At 33.8% G+C, this 23014-nt stretch overlaps 2 protein-coding genes across 2 annotated transcripts; one reads left to right on the forward strand and one right to left on the reverse strand.

The window, feature by feature from the left end:
• Positions 1-1796: 1796 nt before the first annotated feature.
• LOC132725829 (fumarylacetoacetase-like) lies at positions 1797-22687 on the reverse strand. The gene is given in 11 exon segments (XM_060711014.1): positions 1797-5003; positions 5950-6067; positions 6621-6769; positions 7094-7300; positions 8123-8275; positions 9238-9335; positions 9501-9641; positions 12292-12344; positions 12347-12415; positions 13540-13650; positions 22529-22687. Coding segments are annotated over 11 exon segments (1257 nt in total). The 5' UTR covers positions 22610-22687; the 3' UTR covers positions 1797-4926.
• On the forward strand, positions 18453-21486 carry LOC132725831 (uncharacterized). The gene is made up of 3 exons (XM_060711017.1): positions 18453-18603; positions 18876-19793; positions 21094-21486. The coding sequence occupies exons 1-3, from the start codon at positions 18589-18591 to the stop codon at positions 21484-21486; spliced, it is 1326 nt and encodes a 441-aa protein (XP_060567000.1). The 5' UTR covers positions 18453-18588.
• Positions 22688-23014: the final 327 nt, after the last annotated feature.

Genomic DNA, 23014 nt, shown 5'->3' on the forward strand with positions numbered 1-23014 from the left:
GACTCTTATGCCATCAAACTGTTATTGTTTGACCTTGACATCGTGATCATGGTGTTACAATGTATTTGACCTTGTTATCATAAAAAGTGTTGATATTTGACCTTGATGTCTTAAAATGTTGTAGAATGACCTAGATTTTATCTATGTATTACCATGAAAATGAAATCGGGAATGAATAAATGCCTTTCAGTGTCCCCACCGGTCTGTCGTAAGTGTATAAGTCCGATTAACATCCTTTTAAGTTACAAGTCACAAGATTGGAAGTCCATTTGCAGTATCTTTCAAAGACAAGTTCCAAAGTTACAGGAGGGCAAGTCCGTTTACATCTCTTACATTGACAAAATCCAACACCAATGTGACAGCAGGACACAAATTACCAAATGACATTCGGGCAAGTCCATTTACAATCCTCTAAATTTAAATGCTCGAATGTTACAGCCGGACAAGTCTTATTCACCATCTTTTATATTGAGAAAGGCAGTTTTCAAAATGACAGTCCACTTACCACCTCTTACATTGAGAAAGTTATTTCCGAAGTGACAAGTTCAAACTGAGGTTCCCACCTTTGTGCATTTCTAATGCACGAGACTTGAACTAAAAGTGCACACCGTGGGCACTTCTAATGCAATAGACCTGACCTAGAAGTACACTTCTAATGCACTAGACCTTAACTAGAGGTGCACACCATGTGCACTTCTCATGCACTAGACCTGAACTAGAAGTGCACACCATATGCACTTCTAGTGCACTAGACCAAATGAGTGGACATGGTAAGATTTTATTGTTGTAAGTCCATTTACAATCTTTTTCTCTACAATTAAATGTTTTAATGTAACGAGGAAAAGTAAGTCCATTTACCGCCTCTTACATTGACGAAGTTATGTTCCTATACAACGAAATGATGAGCAATCCATTTATAGTAATTAGAAATGGAACAAGAGGGCCATGATGGCCCTGAAATCGCTCACTTATATATAAAAAATCTCTATGACAAAGAACAAGATAAAAAGCAGATATAAAATCTAAATCTTAAACTCTTATCACAAAGTTCATATTTGTATCTGAAATAGTGCATGTGTAAACGCATAAGATTTTAATATATATACATATAAAGAAAATGAATAACCCCCAGGGCGGGGCCAATTTTAACCCCAGGGCTTTTATTTGAACAAACTTGGTAGACACCCATTAGAAGATGTTTCATGCTAAATATCTGATCTCTAGTTCTTTGGGTTTTTAAAATAAGAATTTTTAAATTTTTTCTTTCAGTTGCCATGGCAACCAGAGTTCTGTATGGAATTAAATTCTTTGAACAATATTCAAAGGTGACCACCAAAGGAAAATTCCTGTGAAGTTTGGATGAAATTGGCTTAGAGGTTTACGAGATGTTGTTTGGGGATGTCGTTTAAAGTAAAAGTTAACGGACGGACGCCAGACAAAAAGATGTTGTTTTACGTGTTTAAAGCACGGATTTATATAAATCCGTGTTTAAAGTAAGTTAACATTTAAAGTGTTTAAAGTAAAAGTTAACGGACGGACGCCAGACAAAAAGATGTCGTTTTAAGTATTTAAAGTAAAAGTTAAGGTTTAAAGTGTTTAAAGTAAAAGTTAACGTTTAAAGTGTTTAAAGTAAAAGTTAACGGACGGACGCCAGACAAAAAGTGATCACAAAAGCTCAACTTGTCACTTCCTGACAGGTGAGCTAATAATTAAATCTGCTTTGATTACATTTTTCCAAAAGGGTAGTAAAGAGATGCCGGTGTGTCAGGGAAACATGGAAAACATGACCTAATTAATCAGTTGTCATAAATTGTTTATTAAGGTATCACTTAACATTAAGATTTTTAAGATTATTATAAGAAAATACACACAACAAAAAACATTACAATTTTGTTCATTAACAACACATGATTAGAGCACAAAATAAAGTTGTCTATCAAAAACAAATGACTCACCATCCAATAATAAGAAAAGGAAAAGGAAAAGAATATCCTCTAAAATCAAAATATATAATGATTTCTAATGCACAATGTACTGGTTTAATATGATTGCTTCATTTTTCACCAGCAATAGAATTAAAAATTCTTTATAGTGAGCAGGAAGAGCAGCTATATGGTAACGAGAGTACCTTCTAAATAGTGATGGTTTTGAAAACTTTTGTCAGAAGTGGGAAATTAACAAATCGTTTGACACTTTTCAAATTACAAGATTACGACAAAAGCTGAGAAATTCTGATTGAAAACAGATACGTAGACTGTTCTCCTGCCAGTTCTGCGGGGCCCATAATAGGACAGGGAACCAGACAAAACAGAAGCAGTGTATAAAACTAGAACTCCGCGAGTCGGATGTGTCGCCTTGTGAACAATATAGTTTAGGAGATATGGCCAGGACAAAAATGAAATATGAAAACTAACAAAGGGTAATATCTCAAAATATAATAAGTGCAGAGAAGCAGTTTCTGTGCACAGCACTTCTTATCAATAAGATCTATCATTCTATGAAGTTTCAAGTCCATATCTTTTATAATTTATGAGAAAAAGCCTGGACAAAATAAAGTATGAAAATTAATAAAGGGTGATAACTCACAAATAAGAAGTGCAGAGTACCGGTTCTTGTACACTGCACTTTTTCTTAATGAGATCTATCATCCTATGAAGTTTCATGTCCATAGATTTTATAGTTGAAGAGAAATAACCAGGACAAAATTAAAGTATGAAAATTAACAAAGGGCAATTACTCAAAAATTAAGAACTGCAGAGTACTGGTTTTTGTGCACTGCACTTCTTCTTAATGTGATCTATCATCCTATGAAGTTTCAAGTCCATAGCTTTTATACTTTCGGAGAAATGGCCTGGACAAAAATTAAGTATGAAAATTAACAAAGGGCAATAACTCAAAAATTAAGAAATGCAGAGTACCAGTTCTTGTGCACTGCACTTCTTCTTAATGAGATCTATCATCCTATGAAGTTTCAAGTCCATACCTTTTATACTTTAGGAGAAATGACCATGACAAAAAAAAAGTATGAAAATTAACAAAGGGCAATAACTCAAAAAATAAAAAAATACAGAGTACTGGTTCTTGTGCAATGCACTTCTTCTTAATGAGATCTATCATCCTATGAAGTTTTAAGTCCATGGCTTTTATACATTGGGAGAAATGGCCCGGACAAAAATAAAGTATGAAAATTAACAAAGGGCAATAACTCAAAAATTAGGAAATGCAGAGTACCGGTTTTTGTGCACTGCACTTTTTCTTAATGAGATCTATCATCCTATGAAGTTTCGAGTCCATAGCTTTTATAGTTGAAGAGAAATGGCCCATACAAAATTAAAGTATGAAAAAATTAACAAAGGGCAATAACTCAAAAATTAAGAACTGCAAAGTACTGGTCCTTGTGCACTGCACTTCGGGTTATTGAAAGAAGCATGCATACCAAGTTTGAAGTCACTCAGACTTATAGTGACTGAGTTATGCTCCGGACAAGCTTTAGGGGACGCCGACAACGACGCCGCCAACACGGACGCCGCTGACAAAAGTAACCCCTATATGTCGCCTTTTAAGGCGACACAAAAATGGAATGACAGTTTTAAAATGGAAAATGTAAAATACAAACTCACTTTTTCCTTTATAGCTTCACTGTGCAATACCCTTCCCAATAGATAAGTCAACCTGTTTCGCTTATTTTCCAAGCGGTTACCGTAAAAGTTTGTTTGTACCTACGTTAATAGCTGGGAAACCCCCAAATATTCTTAATATTCTTAGAGTAAGTCTATTAACAGGGGCAATAGTTACCTCCCCTGCCTTGATTTTTTTTTTTTAGTTCATTTGACCTGATAATAAAATTTATTTGACCTCAATCCAAATTTTAATAACCCAGTATTTCTTTGTAAGTTTTCTTAGATTGTGGTTAAAAAAAAGAATGAAAGTACATAAAAACATTAGAGTATGAATACTGAATTATGACTGACTATAAGTCCTTTTCTAATAAATGAGATCATTCCATAAATTATTTAAGACCTGTGTCCTTGACAAGTATTCAAAACACTATTACTATGTAGATTCTAGTTACTTTTTCCATAAATATCTTTTTGATATGTTGCTATAACAAATTATTAAACCACCATAACCATGGAAATACATTTTTTTTTAAATTTCTAGAACTTTTGTTGCAAAAATAGTAGGGTAAACCTTTAATTAAATGAGATTCATATTTCCATGGACTTTTACTAAACATTTTCATAAACATTTCCACCATGAGTTATCACATAATATCATGGTTACATTATTGTAATCATTCAAAACTATATTGCTAGGGAGATTCATAAATTTCTATGGTCTTTTACACAACATGTTCCCATGAATTACCTATTTCCATGGACTGTCATACATAATATTCCTATAAATTAAATCTTTTCATAGATGTTCACACATAATGTTCCTAAAATTAACTTTTTTCATTGAACTTTCAAACATAATATTCCTATAAAATAACTATTTCAATGGGTTTTCATACATATTGTTCCATTTCCATTTAATAAACTTTTGCCATTGACTTTCATATATAATGTTCTAATCAATTAACTTTTTCCATGGACTTTCATACATATTGTTCCAATCAATTAACTTTCACCATAGACTTTCATATATAATGTTCTAATCAATTAACTTTTTCCATGGACTTTCATATATAATGTTCCAATCAATTAACTTTTTCCATGGTCTTTCAAATATATAATGTTCCTTTAAATTAACTATTTCCATGGACTTTCATACACTTTGTTCCCTTGAATTATCATCATCAACACATCATTATTATTTCTGGAGATTCATTTTTTTCAAACCATGTCCCTGAATTAGTTAAAGAAAACCACATTGCTTTTGTCACCACTATTTCATAGTCTTACATAAAATGTTCCATGGTTTTTATATAGGCGCAGCTGGTAGGACTTTGCCGGAACAGGTCCCGAATCCAACCCTGTAGCCATTCGCTTCACCATAGCCTGTAAAAATAGGATGAAAATTAAATTGCATAACATCTTAAAGTTGGTGTCACTTTTGCAGTCTGTGCAATCACCTGCTATGTTGTGATTTAATCTCATCCATGATTCAGACCATACTATTCACTAATCGAACCACTTACCATCTAATTGTTTACAAGAAATTATAAAGAAGCTAAAATAAGTTATTCAATAATTTTTATACATTAATGAAAGAGTTATTAAAATGTTTTTAATAATATACTATGTGAATTGCGATCCAGCGATTTTAGGACTTACAAATATCTTAACCATATGATCAAGGTTTTATTGATATTCAGGAATATACTAGTTTCAGAGTGATCGCCCAGGACTACTTTTAGATGACTTTGTACAATTTTTTATTTTTTTATAAGGGTTCAGTAGTAAATCCCTTAAAAAAGATAGACCTATTCAACCTTTCCCTCACAAGATTGGTCCACCAACCCTCCCAACAAAAAGAGGTCCCACCATCCATCCCCTAAAAAGATGCCCCAACATCACTCCCCACAAAAGAGCAAAAGAGGCTCCACCATACTATCCCACAAGTTGGGCCTAATTACTTTTCCCCCATAGGATGGGCCTCTCTATCTTTCCCCATAAGATGAAGATGAACCCTGCCACATTGCCCAAAATATGAGCCCCACAATCTTTTCCCAAAATGTGAATTAAATACGAGTAAGACTTTTATGCTATTAAGTTTATACAAATTATTTTAGCTTGATTGTGTTGCAAGCTATAAGCTTATTGAAACACTCTCAAATCCATTCCTGGAACCAACCAGTACCAAGCATTATTAAAGGTTCTTGCTCAAGGAAACAATGGCTAGCACCTGACAGGGTTTGAACCCATGTGGTCAGCAATCCTTAGATTTATAGTCTGGCCAGTCAACCACTTGGCCACACCGCCATTTTTTATGCTATTTACCAACCTGTCATGATAACTTCATCTCCGTCTTGAAGGAACTTTCTCGTCACGCCGTCACCAAGGTCAATAGGTTTGGTCCCTTTCCAACACAATTCTAGCATGCTACCATAGGAATCCTCTGTCTGTCAAATGTATGTGTATATTAAATTTAATACGTAGTTATAATATGTAATAAAATGTTGATTATATAACATCTTGTACCATTAATGTTTCCAACATTATATATGATAAAAGAATGGTATTTACCTGCTTAATTCTACCCATATATACAATATACATTCAACAAAACAATTGTTGAAATTAAATATGCAACATTACTATTGAAAAAATAAAATATTTATACAATAATGTTTGGCTCTTCCTTTTTTTTAAATAATAAAATAACTTTCTGACAGGAAATATATTTTTCTCCCCTGATATAAATCCAGGTGGCTAGATATACACAGTTACCTCCCTTGACATAGATTCCAGTGACTAGGATATTACACATTTACTGCCCTTGATGTAGTTCAATATTCCACACTTATCTCCCTGGATAAAGTTTAAGGTGGATTCCTATGATTCATATTACGCACTGACTTACCTCCCTTGATGTTTCTAATATGATCCTTTTCCAGATTTTTATCCTTATGATTTTCATAGATATTTAAGGGATAATAAATATTGCAGACTTACCTCCCCTGATATTGTGCCAGAGCCCATTAAGTCCCCTGGATTGATATTGCAGCCTGTTACAGTGTGATGAGCAAGTTGTTGTTTCATTGTCCAGTACATGTATTTAAAATTACTGCGGCATAAAGTTTTAGGCGTAGACAAACTGTCACCTGGAATAAACACAAATACAGGACATTACATACATACAAAAAAAAATCCAAAATTTACTATCATTTAGTTCAAAGGTAACACCGGTCAACAATCTCTCTTTTAAAAGCAAACAAACACACAATTTATTGACTGCCACCAGCCCATACCAACATGTACATTTCACAATATCAACAGTTCATGTGAGCCTTATATTCAACAAATGATTATGAAACATATTTACTATGCATAGATTAGATTGAAATAAACCACTTAGCATATACAATTATCAAACAATTTCAATTTATCTGAATTAAAATATCAGAACCAGTCAAAGTTACACTTACATTTCAGAGATACTTCAAGATTGATGTCAAAATTAAAATCATCCTCATGGGTAAGGTATGGTAGTGGTTTTGGGTCCTGTTCCACGTTTTTCACAACAAAAGGCTTTAATGCATCCATGGTAACCACCCATGGAGATACTGTTGTCCCAAAGTTTTTACCTAGGAATGGTCCAAGGGGCACATACTCCCATTTCTGTATATCTCTAGCTAAAAATTTAATATGAACTTTTATATTTTTATGCATTGAAAAAACATGACTTCAGAGTAAAAAGAAAATTAGATTGGGTTTAACATTGCGCCAACACTTTGAAGGTCATATGGTGACTTTCCAGTTGTACTGGTCAACGAAGACGTCAGGTGCCACTCCCTGCATTATTTAAAGCCCAACAGGTAGAACCACTGATGCTCTTTAAGCTAGATGGATAGCTCCCTCACATAAAAGAATCAATTTGAAGTCCTTGGTGAGATCTGAACACACAGCAGTGACAGGCAAGTGGATTAAAGGACCTTAATCACTCGGCCATGTAGGCCCCCTGCAGAGAGTGAAGGAGTACAATGTACGTTATCTTTGAACATCATTGTATTCCTGAAACAATGCAAGAAAACCATCAGTACTAACACTTATGTATTCTTCGAATATGTGAAGTAGAATAAAAGTGAGTTGAAAAAGGAATGAAAAGAGAACAACATCATTAATAAATCAATTCATTTTTTAAACACATTATGACTGTTTTTACAACTTAATTTTATAGCCAAACTTAACAACTGAAAAGCTCAATTTTAACAGTTTTCATAAATAATGCATTTCAGCACAAATTTTCACAATTCATACGACCCTGGATCAATTTTATTAAAAAAAAGGACCGGCGGACAAAATAACACTGGAATTTAATTACAAGCTCAACATCAAAACAGAGATGATGACTTTATATAACAGTTTCAAACTAACTCCCTTAACCTGTTGGAACCGGAAGTGAGAAGCCTTTGCCACCGGAACTCCACTTTAAATACAAAGACATAACATCATACCTGACCAGTCGTTCATTAAGACCATTCCAAATATATAATCTTCTGCCTTCTCTATGGGCACAGTTTCTCCTAGCTTAGTCGCTGGGCCGGTGAAGAATGCCATCTCCAGTTCAAAATCCAGTAATTTACAACTAGTAAATTGTGGTGGTTTGGCTGAAATAGATGGATGGACGGTGAATCACACTGCAATTAGTGATTATAAATATAACAATTGCAACTTCTGCAGAGCAGCATTCTATAAAGCAAAACAGTGGAACTCACAGCGATCTCAAATACAGTATTCACTTGGCTATAGGAATCACTTGCTAGGTGACCTGATTTTTTCCCTTCTTTATCTTGCCAAAATTCTTTGTTTATAGCATACTTGCAGGCTGTCCAAAACCTTTTGACAAAAAATTATGGCAAATTTAAGGGCAGTATCTGAGAAATTTTAGGGCTAAAATAAGGAATTTAAGAGATGCTGGACAGCCTGTACTTGCTTATAGCATATCATTCGTTTAAATATTCAGGTCCCCACCAACCATTTACCACAGATATCTACAGGGTTCCAACACTTTTCTTAGAATGAAATTCACAGACTTTTCTATGACTTTCAAGGACCTTATCAGCACAGTCCAAAATTTTTGTCTCCCTTTGGTGCAAAATCTGATGCCATATCCATGGTAAATATAAATCTACCCTGTGATTGGTAAATACTTACATGTGGTAAATGTTTTTATTGTTTTGTTTTATTGATATTTACAAATTTTTGACAAATTATAGGTCATATGGTGAAGTTCCGGCTTTACTGGTGGAGGAAGACGTCAGGTGCCCTTCCATGCATTATTTCAGGCACAAACGGGTTCCTGAGTAGACCACCAATTATTTGTAAGCTAGCTGGATAGCTTCCTTGCATGAAAGAATTTAAAGACCCTGTTGGGATTTGAACCCAGAGCGTAGAGGGGCAAGTGGTTTGAAGTCAAAAACCTTAACCACTCAGCCCCCCATATGTGGTAAATACATCATTGATTATGTCATTGATAACATAACTATAGTTAAAGAGGCAAATTTCATATTCTGTGCACGACAGAAAACCCTGAGCTGAATACATCCTATATAACAAAGATTAAACTTACTATCATCAGGTCTAGTCTGGCCGTTTGGGCGCCGGATTGGTGTACCTGATACAACAACAGAAGAAGCTCTGCCGTGGTAACCTACCGGGATATGTGTCCTGAAGTGAAAATGTACTATATATATAAACTGGCAAATTGAATTTATTGAATTGGTATACCCCCACTATTATATCTTCTCAAATCTTTTTCAAATTTCACACAATAATTTTTGCAGTAGATATATAGATTTATACGCCTTAAATAAATCAAAACTGGAAACTTACCAGTTTGGCATCAAAGCATTGTCTTTCCCACGGAACATCACCCCGACATTAAAGGCGTGATTCTTCGATGAGTAAAAGTCTGTGTAATCTCCAATCTTAGCAGGCATGTGCATGACAGCTTCTGTCTGAGATACAAACGCTCTGTAATATAGGAAATTATAATTAGTTGATAAGTTTGTTAAGAGTTATTTCCCTTTGTTACATACACCCATTAACTTGTGAAATGTCAGAATACCTACTTTGGTCCAAATATTCTTGATACTATTAAACAATTTCATTATTTGGTGTATTCATTATCTCCCACCCCACTTCTTTGTCTGTCTCATTTCTTTCATAGTTTTAATATTTAATTTAGTGATGTTTACAAAATTAGTATCAAATTCAAGTACAAGTATGCTACAAGTGACAAGGCATGATTGGGACTAATGCATTTCACAAATAAAATGAGCTTTTAAATGATTATAATATGAACAAAGAAATATCTAAGCAGTCAAAAATTTTGTTTTTGATTGAAAATGGATCATATGCATTTTTTCCTTTCTTTTTAAACACTTCATAATATTTTCTGGTAGGTTGAAAGCCTTATTGAAATTGTAGATGCCATAATAAATACTTTCAAATTTCACTTCTGGATAAAAAAGCTCATATACTCGTCTGGTCAAAATTACTACTTTTATAGATTAAAATATCTTCTCTTCTGCAAGCTATTTCTTCTAATGAAGAACCAAGGCTTATCTGCATTAAAACATTTAACATGAGATGCACAAATCTCTTGTTAACCAAGACCGTACATATCTAAATCCTGTACATAGCGACTGTTTGTAGAACCGTTAAATAGTTGGTTAGAAAATATGCCGATACCTGCACAGTGCCGATACCTGCACAGTGCCGATACCTGCACAGAATCGGTTAGCAATTTATACAGGGTTTTCATTAAGATTTTGTGTAAGAGGCCAAAATGTGTTTGAAGGAGGCCTGATAGGGGGGTCCGGGGGCATGCCCCCCCTGAAAATTTTGAAATCCAGGAAGCAAAATCCTGCATTCTGAGCACTTTCAGGGCTACTTTAGCCACTCTGGTTTAGCATCATTTTTTGAAAAAAAAAACACTATGGAAACTACTGGAAAAGCTTGAAACAGGGGCACTGAAATATGCACTTCATAATTGTTAGTTGTGTCACTCACTATACACAGTGTTTAACAATAATTTTTTTCATTTGAGCTAAACCGTCACACCTATTTGCAAATTATAACTGTAGAAAGTTAATAAACAACAAGCCAAGATATACTTGATCATCATTATTTATAATCAACATCATCAATTTTCAAAGCCAAACATAAACACTTTTCATAGCCAACAATCATCATTTTACATACTCTCACATGATCACATTTTAACATTGTTCAAAGTCAAGCAGCATCATTTCAAACTTCATATTGTTAAATATCATCAAATTTCATAGTCAAACATCATCACTTCAAATAGTAAAGCATCATCACTTCAAATAGTATGCATCATAATTTTTTATCATAAATCTTTAAAGCAAAGTATCATCAATTTTCATAGCAAAAAAAAATATGTCAACTGGGCCCTCAAACTAACACAGCCTTGAGTTATTGATGAAAGTATGTGAATTGGCACAGAAAGGCTGAACGTACGTTTTGTTTATTTCAGATAGGTTTTTACAATTTTTTTCTTGTGGCAGCACGAAATACCCAAATACAACCAAATATACTGTACAGTATAGCAATACTCATTTTTGTTTGTATCAATTTAGATTATATTATAATGAGAAGATGAATTTATAATTATAAAATAACATGACTAAGTAATAAAATATAGATTATAATGAGAAAATGAGAAATATTTTTAAAATAATACGACTTAGCCAGCTATAATTAACTTTTATTTATTTCGTTGAAATGGGCAGTTGAGATATTTTAAGAAAATAAACTTGTGACATTTGCTGATGTAGGTTCATTATACTTGCAATTTAAGATAAAGATAATGCTATGATAATATTTGTTGTCTTCACTTAAATTTTAAGGGAATAATTTTGTTTGTAATTTTATACAAGGATCCGTCGTATTATTGATATGTTGTTATTAGAGGGCCGAGTTTGTACAGGGCCGAGTTAACGCTTTACGAAATGTAATTTTACCAAAGAATAAACATTTGTCAACGGTAAACAATTGAAACTGCGAAATATATTTTAACATGAAAAACAAATCGATAGAATTCTTTAGAAAACTTACTTGATTTCGGTTGAAAATTAAAAAAATCGTCGATTTTGCGATCTATTTTTCGTTTTTTGGTCGCCATATTGGATGTTTAAGTGCCGCCAAGGAAGTGAACCGCAATTAGCGGAAATGCATAAAATTACCGAAAGGAGCGAATCGTAAATTTTCGAGCCCCCAAAGCAGTTTCCAAGTATTCATTTATGGTATCTACGGGATTTCTAGCCGGCCCAAAACGTGTTCTAGGCGGCCAATTTGGCCGCCGGCCGCCTCTTAATGAAAACCCTGATTTATACATACCCATAGTTACCAGAAATAAATAATTTTCGGATACTCAAACAATAATTGCTGTTTTAAACCGAATGGCGCTAACAATAGGAGAAATAACTTAATGAAAAGACATCCAATTAAGGTAAATTATGACTGTGTCATAGAAAGCCCGCTTTGCAAATTTAATTGTGTCAATTGTGTAATTATTGCGTCAAAAACACAAGAAACGCAGAGTAGTAGAAACACTGCGGCTTTGCATTAAGTTTGCCTTAGCACCAAGTCTTACCTTTGCCTGAGTGCAGCATTATCTCGGAGTATGGGTTCATTAGCCTGACAACATCTTCTTGTATGGTTTCTCTAGCCTCCGTCCAGGCTGCACGACCCAATCCCATTAAGGCATTTAAAGTGCTCTGAAGTTTGAATAATATAAAATTTCCTTTTAACTTAACTCATTTCTGAGAAACGAAAAATTAGTATACAGTCATGTTGTATTGAGTATTCTATGTCAGTGACTGGAGCTGTCATTGATTCAGTGTAAAGCATATCAATGATATCATTGATATCAGATGACTAAAATCAACTATACACTGATATATCTATAATAACCTATAATTACTTGTCTGTCATTCACTTTTGTACCTGTTTAAATGATTTCAGTTTAAAACATATTCTGTACAGTGTATTGTCCACCGCATCAACGATACATTGATATTGTCTCTATCGATGACAGCTCTATCAGTGACCTATAATTATGACAGCTAAGACAATTGTCTAATACCATAATTAATACCGTAATTAATACCTTAATTAGCTAGCAAGAAATAAAGTTGCATTTTAAATTATTAAAACCCAACTTATGTGTTCCACCTTAGCAAATGCATCAGCAAGTATAATTTCACTATATAATACAAGAAAACAACTTACCGGTAAGTGCTTTTTTTACAGGCTGGGGAAGATGACATTTCCCTTATTTTGGGAGCTTAATGGACTCATAAAAATGTGGCCAGATAAGAAAATGAGACAAGAGCTGTTGGTAGGACAGCAACGCTCGACTATTCTTAGTGCTTGATAGTAAAAAAAAAATGCTTGATACAGTTACCTCCTCCTGTTTACAGGTTGGGGTCATGATGGTGAACAAGTGTGCAAAGTTTCAAAGCCATATGTCAATGGACTTTGAAAATATTTGAACTATTACAAAAACTTTAACGTAAATTCTAAGTCGAAAAAGGGGCATAATTTTGGCAAAATGCTTGATAGAGTTACCTCCTCCTGTCTACAGGTTGGGGTCATGATGGTGAACAAGTGTGCAAAGTTTCAAAGCCATATGTCAATGGACTTTGAAAATATTTGAACTATTACAAAAACTTTAACATAAGTGGTTACGCCGACGCAGACGCCGACGCCGATGCTCGGGTGACTACAATAGCTCTACTTATTCTCATTGAATAGTCGAGCTAAAAAGGAAAATATTTTCAATAGCTTAATAAATGACACATAATTTTTTTATTACGAAGAAATATTCACTATTACTTACCTCCTCAAAAACATTTTGCTGGCTCGCCAGTACTGGTCCTTCAAACAATGTTTTAACAACACTAAGGTCAAGAATTTGGTCTCCAATAGCAACACCAATGCGGGGCTTTGGCTGGAAAAAAACAACAATATTTAAAATATGTTAAACAAATTAGTTATGTTAAGTCCATAAAATGAGTATATTTGATAAAGTATGTATAGGCAAAATTAATGACAACAAGAGCCAAAACATCTTGTTCAATGGCTTGATATTCCATTTTTCATTGAAGCGGCAGCATAGCCGAGTCGTTACCGCGCCAGACTAGTAATCTAATGATCCCTAGCTACATGGGTTAAAACCCCGTCTGGGGCAAGTTGTTCTTTCCTTGAGCAAGAAACTTTACACTCATAGCTAAGGACAGGTTGGTTCCAGGAACAGATTTGAAAGTGTGCCTATGAGCTTAATAGTTTCCTACATAATTGAACCAAATGAATTCTGTATAAACCAAATATTTCATAAATAAATGACTTTTAATCAATATGATACAAAAGTTAAGAAGAAGATCAGGCTAAGATCCCCCATGGGACTTTAGGGACTAGACTAAAACCCCACACTGAACACGCTCAAAGTTTTAAGGGTTTTTTAGCTGAAGTTTAAATGTTGCATGTTTACTGTTAATTCTTCTTCAAAGACTACTAGCCAAGGGAATTCTTACTGTATCATTTACAAGATCCGTAACATTAACAATGTTGAAAGTTGATAATAGTAATTCTCTCTGTAATGTTCTCTTTGAAAAAAATCTCTGGGATTTTTTGATTTCTTATACATGTACGATGTTCTTATCTATCTAGGTCCACAATTGTGCAACATTTTGACACTATATAAACTGTCATACAATAGATTGGGTTGGTCTATTTAACCCAAGACACCCCAAGACTAATCTGGGACAGAAATATACATATTTTTTGTCCCAGGACTACCCCAAATGTATTGGTAAATTGGGAAAGTTTTATAACTGATTATTTACCTGTCATCTTGTTACTGTTCAATAGGGGCCTACATCAAATATTGTCAATTATGTATGGGCTTTTATCATCACTAAAATATTTTAAATATATGCTCTTTATAGAAAAAATATTGTGATTTACAGTTCAGCTCACGTGTAATGTACAATTTTTGTGCTTCCTCTGCAATCGACATTTAATCGAACTCCTTAAATCCACAGCGTTTTTCTGAGAGTAATTGCGGAGAAACACCCATGACCAAAATCACGGAGTTGTAGAGAGGGTAAAGGTGTTATCGCGGAGATTCTCCAAGAAAATCACTATTTATTAGTTGATATTATATTTAGAAATTATACTTTTTCATTAAAGTAATTTTCCTTTTTCATTAAAAAACTAATTGTCTTATTTATTTTTGTTTTGGAATTTGTAGGTCCATTTTTTTTATTATTCCTAGTACATGTATTTCTCAGAAACAACTTTCTTGAACACCGTACCGCTGAATCAATGTCTGCATCGTATTTTGTTTTTATACTTTATTTGGCCGTTTTGTTGTTGCTGTTTTAAGGACAAGGATACTGTAGGTGTATATAAGGTTTTTATGTTTTGAAGAGCATTAGAGATGTTTGAAATAGGCCATGGAGCTAGATATGCATGTAGATATATCCATTATTTCAATTATCACTGTTTTAACTGTTTTAAAAGATGACTTGTTTGAAATAAAATGATGCGAAGAGACAATGGATCTCAAGATAAACATGTTTATAAATGTATAGAATTGAAGATAAATACAAAAACAACATTAAAAACGTATACAGTTACTACAACAACAACAATCACTTTTATTTTCCAGTCAGTTTACAATACTAGTATACTGTATGCAAATATTTATAACATGAATTGTTTGAAATAAATTCATTGAAAGGCAACGCATAATAGGTGTCTCATAAAATTATGAAAAAGTCTGCATTCATCAAATTTAAGCAATATACATATGCATACGATATAACACATGTTCATCTCTGTTATTATGTCACAGGTATAAATTTAAACATGTGTGCAATGTTCCGGAAAACCGGCCAGGTAACGGATAATATTTTTGCTGAAATCGAAAGTATTACAAGAAACAATTTCTTTTATTTTGATCATTTTTATGAATTTTATTTGCACCAATTGAAAGAAAAGTCACAGAGAATCGCGGAGGACTGAAACACACTGTTTTTTTAGTAAAATACCTCTGCAATCGGCAAAATTCTGTCTCCGCTACACCTCCGAAAATTGCGGAGTTTTAGTGAGTTTCTCGGCGATTTTCCTCCCAAGTACCACGGTGGGAAAAGGAAAAAAGTACATTCCGCGCGAGCTGTACTGTAAATAAATTTTATTGAATTCTATTAAGACTATATTAATCTAACGAAATGAGGGGCACAAAATAAAAATATACATGTATCTATAACCTTACATTTAAAAAATACAGGGAAATAAATGAAGGGAGATAATTTAATGTGTACATGTGAAATCGCATAGTTACCTCCCGTAAACAAAGTAAAGTTAAGACCGTTTAAACACTTAGAGCTGTCACAGGAGACAGCCAAGCTCGACTAATAAAATACTGGACGCAGTAAGGAGGACAAAACTATGAAAGAAAAATCAATTATGTATAATTATGTATTAAGTTATAGTAAAAAAATAATATTTGTTAACATAAATTCCAAGATCAAGGGGAATAATTCTAGAAATAGTCATGCTAGAGTTATGGACCTTGTCACACAACATTTGAGTAATGATAAGAAATATATATTTGAAGTTTGAAGTAGATACCTTAAAAAGTAAAGAAGTTATTACATTTCTTAAAGAAAAACCTAAGTTCAAAGAGAGATAAATCTGTAAATATTGCTTCAAGAGTTATGAACATTGTCACATAAAATGTAATTGATGCAAAGGAATAAGTATTTGAAGTTTGAGGTAGATACCTTTAAAAACAAGCAATTATCATAGTATTGCAAGCAATCCATAAGTCCCCTACCGGTAAGAGCCCAAGCAACATTCTGAAGGGCCATTGGCCATTCACTTAGGTTCCTATTTTAAGTAAATTTGTTGAAAAAGTTCTTTAAAAGTGATCACAGTAAACAGTTTTTATGCACAGACAAACGGACTGAAGGACACTCTAAAGTTATTTTTTAAACATCCCTGTTATCAAAATATAACATTTTTAAAATCCTATCATGATTGAAGAAGTTGGAGTAAAAATTACCAATTTCTCAAAAAAAAGTCTAAGTTCAAAAGGGGCATAATTCTGGAAATAGTCTTGCTAGAGTATTGAACACTCACAAATGTTGAGTGACAATAAGAAACATTTATATGAAGTATGAAGTAGATACATTCAGAAAAAGAAGTTATTAAAAAAACAATGTTTTTTTTCATGAAAATTTTAAGTTCAAGGGAGGTAATTCTGATAAATTTTGTGCTAGAGTTGTAAACCTTGTCACATATGATGTGGTTGATGACAAGCAACTTATATTTAAAGTTTGAAGAAAATATCTTAAGAAATAAAGAACTTATAGTGAAAAAACTTAAAAACTAGAATCAGAAATCTTGAAATTCAGTCTATTTGTTGCCATAGCAACCAGAATTTTCAACATAGACAGATAAAAAAGGATGTGCATAATTTCCATACTGCCATCTACCCATATGTCAAGTTTCATAAACATATTTTCAGTACTTTTTGTGTTATCACTGGATCCAGGTTATGTGTAAAATTTGCCATATTTTCAGTCTATTTGTTGCCATAGCAACCAGAATTTTCAACATAGGAAGAAAAGAAAAAGACGTGCATAATCTACATACTGCCATCTATCCATATATCAAGTTTCATAAAAATATTTTCAGTACTTTTTGCGTTATCGCGGGATTCAGGTTATGTGTAAAATTTGCCATATTTTCAGTCTATTTGTTGCCATAGCAACCAGAATTTTCAACATAGGAAGAAAAGAAAAAGACGTGCATAATCTCCATACTGCCATCTATCCATATATCAAGTTTCATTAAAATATTTTCAGTACTTTTTGCGTTATCGCGGGATCCAGTTTTGTGGACGGACGGACGGACAGACGGACGGAGGGAAAACCTAAAGTCCCCTCCGGTAAACCGGTAGGGGACTAATAACAAAGTTATTAGAAAAAATAACATTTTTCTAGTAAAAAAAATATAAGTTTATGGGGAGATTATTCTTGCAATATTGGTGCTAGAGTTATGAACCTTGTCACATAAGATGTGGATGATGATAACGTAAATATATTTGAAGTATGAAGTTGATCCCTTTAAAAATAAATAAGTAACAGTAAAAAATAGTATTTTTTATGGAAAATTCTAAGTTCAAAGGGAGATAAATCTGAATATATTAGTGCTAGAGTTATTAACCTTGTCACATAAGATGGGGATGATGATAATGTAAATATATTTGAAGTATGAGGTTGATCCCTTAAGAAATAAAGAAGAAACAGTAAGAAATTGTATTTTTTGAGGAAAATTCTAAGTTCAAGGGGAGATAAATCTGAAAATATTGGTGCTAGAGTTATATGAACCTTGTCACATAAGATGGGGATGATGATAAGGTACATATATTTGAAGTATGAGGTTGATCCCTTAAGAAATAAAGAAGGAACAGTAAAAAATAGTATTTTTTAAGGAAAATTCTAAGTTCAAGGGGAGATAAATCTGAAAATATTGGTGCTAGAGTTATGAACCTTGTCACATAAGATGTGGTTGATGATAAGGAACATATATTTGAAGTTTGAAGTTGATACCTTAAGAAATGACAAAGTTATAGTGAAAAATATTTTACTGCACCAAAACTTTAATCTAAAATCTGGACGCGGACGCGGACGCCGGGGCGAGTAGGACAGCTCTCCATATATAGTGGCACCCCATTGTATCGTGCTATTCATTGTATCGATCTATTTACAAATCTCGCGATATTTTGCAAAGTGCGCCACCTACTGACTGTTTACATTTACAACAGTGTCACGTCATACTTTCGCTTTCGTTTTCTGCCGTAGAAATCATCAAAATCATGTTTCGAGTAGTGGTAAGTAATTTTCTGTAACATTTTAACCTAAATTTCATATATATTTTAAATATTTCATGCATAAAAAGTTAAAAAAAACTCCTATCAGCAATTGTTTCAAAGTTCGTCTGCAAATGTCAACCATTGATAAGTCACGTGAGTGCACCTGTCAAAAAATAAAACTATGGAAAGCCGTTCCTGTCGTCTTTTCCATCTTGTGCTTTGCTTTAAAAAGCTTTATTAGACAGCATGAGTTGATACAGATTAACATTCATGCTTGTTTCTATTTTTAGGAACCTGAAGTCAAGAAGAGACGTCTGTTGTATGACAGATCTAATCTCCAGAGAGCATTTGAAGCCACTCAGAAGGGTATTTCTGCATATAGGGCTGCAAAGATGTATTCTGTACCTCCAACTACATTGCGGGACAGGATAAGTGGCAGGGTTAAAGTAACTGCTAAAGTAGGCCATGAGACCATTTTCACTCAGGAAGAGGAGCAGAAGTTGTACAACCATATAACCTACATGGCTGAAATTGGATATGGCTACAACAAGATGTCACTTCAGTACTTGGCAAAGGACTATGCAGATTCTTTGGGCAAAGTTGTAAGGGCTGACAAGTCACTGAGTGATAATTGGTTTTATGGGTTCACCAAAAGATGGCCAGATCTTAAGACCGTAAAGGCACAAAAATTATCCATTGCTAGGGCAAAATCAGCTTCAAGAGAAACACTTAACAAATATTATGAAGAGCTTGAAACAGTCTTAATATCAAACAATATTAAAGATAAACCAAACAAGATTTTTAATATAGATGAAACCGGTGTAAATACAGAACATTCACCTCCCAAAGTAATTTGTAAGAAAGATACTACAGCCCAAAATATTACATCAGCTAGATCGTCAACAATCACATTGATAGCTGCTGGAAATGCATTAGGTCAAAGTATACCACCTTATTATGTATTTCTGGGTCAGAGGTGGAATGAAGATTTTCTGAAAGGGTCATGTCCAGGGTCAGCAGGAGAGATGTCGAAAACTGGTTGGTCAAACTCTGATGTATTTTTGAATTACCTGACAAAACATTTCATTTCCTATGCAGCAACAACTGATTCTGACACACCTACCCTCCTGTTATATGATGGCCACAGATCACACATTTCATTAACTTTAGCTGAATGGGCCAAAGAACATAATATTACAGTCAAACGTGTATTAAGCGACCGGGCAAGGGAAACACCCAAAACGGTCGCTTAATGAAACGGTCTCTTAAGACAGTCAGCGTGATATAAAAGTCAAAATTTATAAATGACATCTTTTTTATTCGGTGGGATTGTTTTTCAACTTCATTTTTATGTAAATGTTGAAACAAGTATGTTCCGATAATCTAAATGGATGCAAATGTAAAAAATAACTTTCTGATATTTATTGACAAAACAGTTTCAAGATCCATTACGTACATGTTTGACATTTTTTCCAGATTTTTTTAACTTCTCCGTTGTGTTTCTTTGTCTCCAACACGAAAACCCTATTAGTGAAGACGTTTTCTGTTGTGCATTTTTTTCATTTGAAATAAACAAACTACATCTATTTGTTACGATTAATTTAATGGCTGATCAAGTTCAAGGTCAATTCAATGCAGTCTAAATGTCAACAAGCGAAGCGTATACACCATCTCAGTATGGGCGGAGCGTTGCATTGTTTATCCGATATTATTGGATAATACACGTCACGCTTTTACTTAACTTCATTTGCATACACTAAAACGGTATGGGAAATAGAGTTTTTCACACGTTTATTGTTGTGTTTTGATTGTTGACACTTGTGACTTAACAAGGTGGCGTTCTCCAAAAACACAATTACTTGACAGGTAAAAGTGGTCGTTTAATGAAAAGATTGATGTCAATTAGGTGACTAATTAGCGGTCGCTGGTCGCGTTGAGCAAAAGTCGCTTAATACATTAAAGATATAGAGAGAAAATGATCGGGGGGAATTTAAAGTGGTCGTTTAAGACAAAAGTCGCTTAATACACGTGGTCGCATGGGCAAGTTAGACTGTATTTTATTTGTGTTGCCTCCTCATTCCAGCCATCTTACACAACCTCTAGATGTTGGCATATTTGGACCCTTTAAAAAAATGTACAACCACGAATGTCAGAAATATTTGAAACTTAATCCTGGAATAAATATAACCAAGTATGACATTGCCCAGCTCACATCTAAACCATATCTTAAAGCTCTTACACCAGAAAACCTCATCTCTGCTTTCAGACGTACTGGCATATTTCCCTTTAATAAAACAAATATTGCTGACTCACAAGTAGCTCCATCAATTATTTATAAAGAGTCTGAGGATAATGTCAAGGAGTGTGATGATGAAACAACTTCCACCAATATTGTCACTACCTCTGTTGAATCACAAAATAAGTCTCCTGCCACCACTTTCTTCTCAGTAAGAACAATCAAAAAGGCTGTAAAGCCAAAACAAAGAAAATTTGTACCCCCCATTTAAGGTTTCTGGTAATCTGTTACTTGACAAGAACATTGAAATTTTGACAAATGCGTCAGTCAAGCAGAATACCAGTACTACGAAGCACAAGAACCAGCTTAGTACTGGTGAGCCAAAACCAAGCACATCTGGTCTTGTAAAAAGTGGTGGTCCAATCAATTTGGAGGCAGAAGATGCTGATGAAACTGAAGATGAAACAACAGATGATGAGAGGTGCTGTGTATGTAATAGGTGGGAGCCAGCAGACTTACATAAACACCTGTTTGTCACTATTGTTTCATGGGGAAAATGTGACCACTGTTCCCACTGGACTCATTTAAAATTTTGCAGCACAGTGCGAGTGTTAAGACGTAAAAGTGAGTTCAGATGCCCTCACTGCCTGCAAAAAGATAATTAGATAGAAAGCAGAAATAGACTTGTAAATAATGTGTTCTTGTTACAGACTGTTACAAACTGTTAAAAGTTCAAAAAATTATGTTGAAATTTTTAAGACAGACATCTTTGTTTCTAATTGACTAAAAATGTTGCATAACGACGGTTTAGGCTTTCCATACTTTGACTTGCTGAGTAATTCTCACAATGCATCGATATAATGGCGTGACCTAATTCTTCAATCTGTTTGACATGGCGTCAAATATCCGTATATTCCAAGCTAAAGACTATGTATCAGTAATGTTTGCCATGCAAATATTATCAGAAAAGGATCAAAATAAATGATAAAAAATAAAGATTCAGGTAGGTTAAATTTATTTAATTGCAGTTGTTATTTATAAATAACTAGATCGATACAACGGGGTTCCAGGCTACTTCGTATAGTCGAGCTAAAAATACATGTCAGTAAAAGTGTCTTGGGGTGGTCTTGTGGTGTATTGGTGTAGTCTTATGGTAGTCTAGGGGTGTCTTGGGGTATCTTACGGTTGTCTTGGGATTGTCTATGGTAGTCTTGGGGTGTCTTTGGGTAAATAAACCGACTGCAATTGATTAGGTTGATTGCTGCATGCATATATTTATCTCAGTACTTTATCAGTTAATTATTTCAAGTATAGTTAAGAGATTCAGGGAATAGAAAAAGCATCTTCTCATATAAAATCATGCTCCACCACTTGTTACATTTTTCACTCAAGTGCCAGATTTTATATCATGCAATTTTTTTGAGGGTGTGAACATGAGCAGTATTTTGATTGGATAAAAAATGACCTTGACAAAATACATAGATTTTTACTATTTTTGTATCGCATTAAAACAAAATTGAATATTTAAATTTTCTGCAACATTTGACGCATTAAACTAAAAATATTTAATATCTTATTACAGGAAATGAGAACCTGAAAAATATGCCCAAATATTAAATAAGTAACATATTTTCGCGATGCCGCATAAGGCAAGTAAAAAATTATCGCAAGATCTTGACAAAAGTACGGGATGTCATGCTAACTTACGTTACTAGTCGTTGAGAACACACCATATGGAAGGTTCTGGATTGGGAAATGACTTTCTGGTGTCACGTTAATAAACGACATTTTCAATTATCTTGTAAGATTTTTTAGAAATATTCAGGTTGGAAAAGGATCCGTCAGACGCCGTACCTCAAACAATGCGGAATAGCTGTTATTATAGGTTTAACACCACAAAATTACTTCATTTTGTATTAGCATACCCGTAAATAATGTTTTTTTCTCTCTTCTTTATCAATATTGATCACATTATCCAAATATGTAGATATAATCTTATAACCTAATGTAATCTATTATTTCATATATACAGTACAATTTAATTGTTATATATATCGACTTCGTTCTCCGGAAATCGACATGATGTGCAAGCATATGAAAAAAAAGGGAATTAATTAATTGTGAACAAACGAAATATCAAATGTCCTTATATTAAATGAGATGTTATTGTATTCTGATACTTAAAGCTCCGTC

The sequence above is a fragment of the Ruditapes philippinarum genome, unplaced genomic scaffold (assembly GCF_026571515.1).
Source record: "Ruditapes philippinarum isolate M1 unplaced genomic scaffold, ASM2657151v2 ctg6747_1_1_1_1, whole genome shotgun sequence".
In the NCBI taxonomy this organism is placed as follows: domain Eukaryota; kingdom Metazoa; phylum Mollusca; class Bivalvia; order Venerida; family Veneridae; genus Ruditapes; species Ruditapes philippinarum.

What these genes read in the sequence shown, in the direction of transcription:
- LOC132725831 (XM_060711017.1), top strand. An exon ending in ATAATATTACAGTCAAACGT is followed by an intron (nt 19,794 to 21,093) that starts GTATTAAGCGAC and finishes CCCCCATTTAAG; the next exon opens with GTTTCTGGTAATCTGTTACT.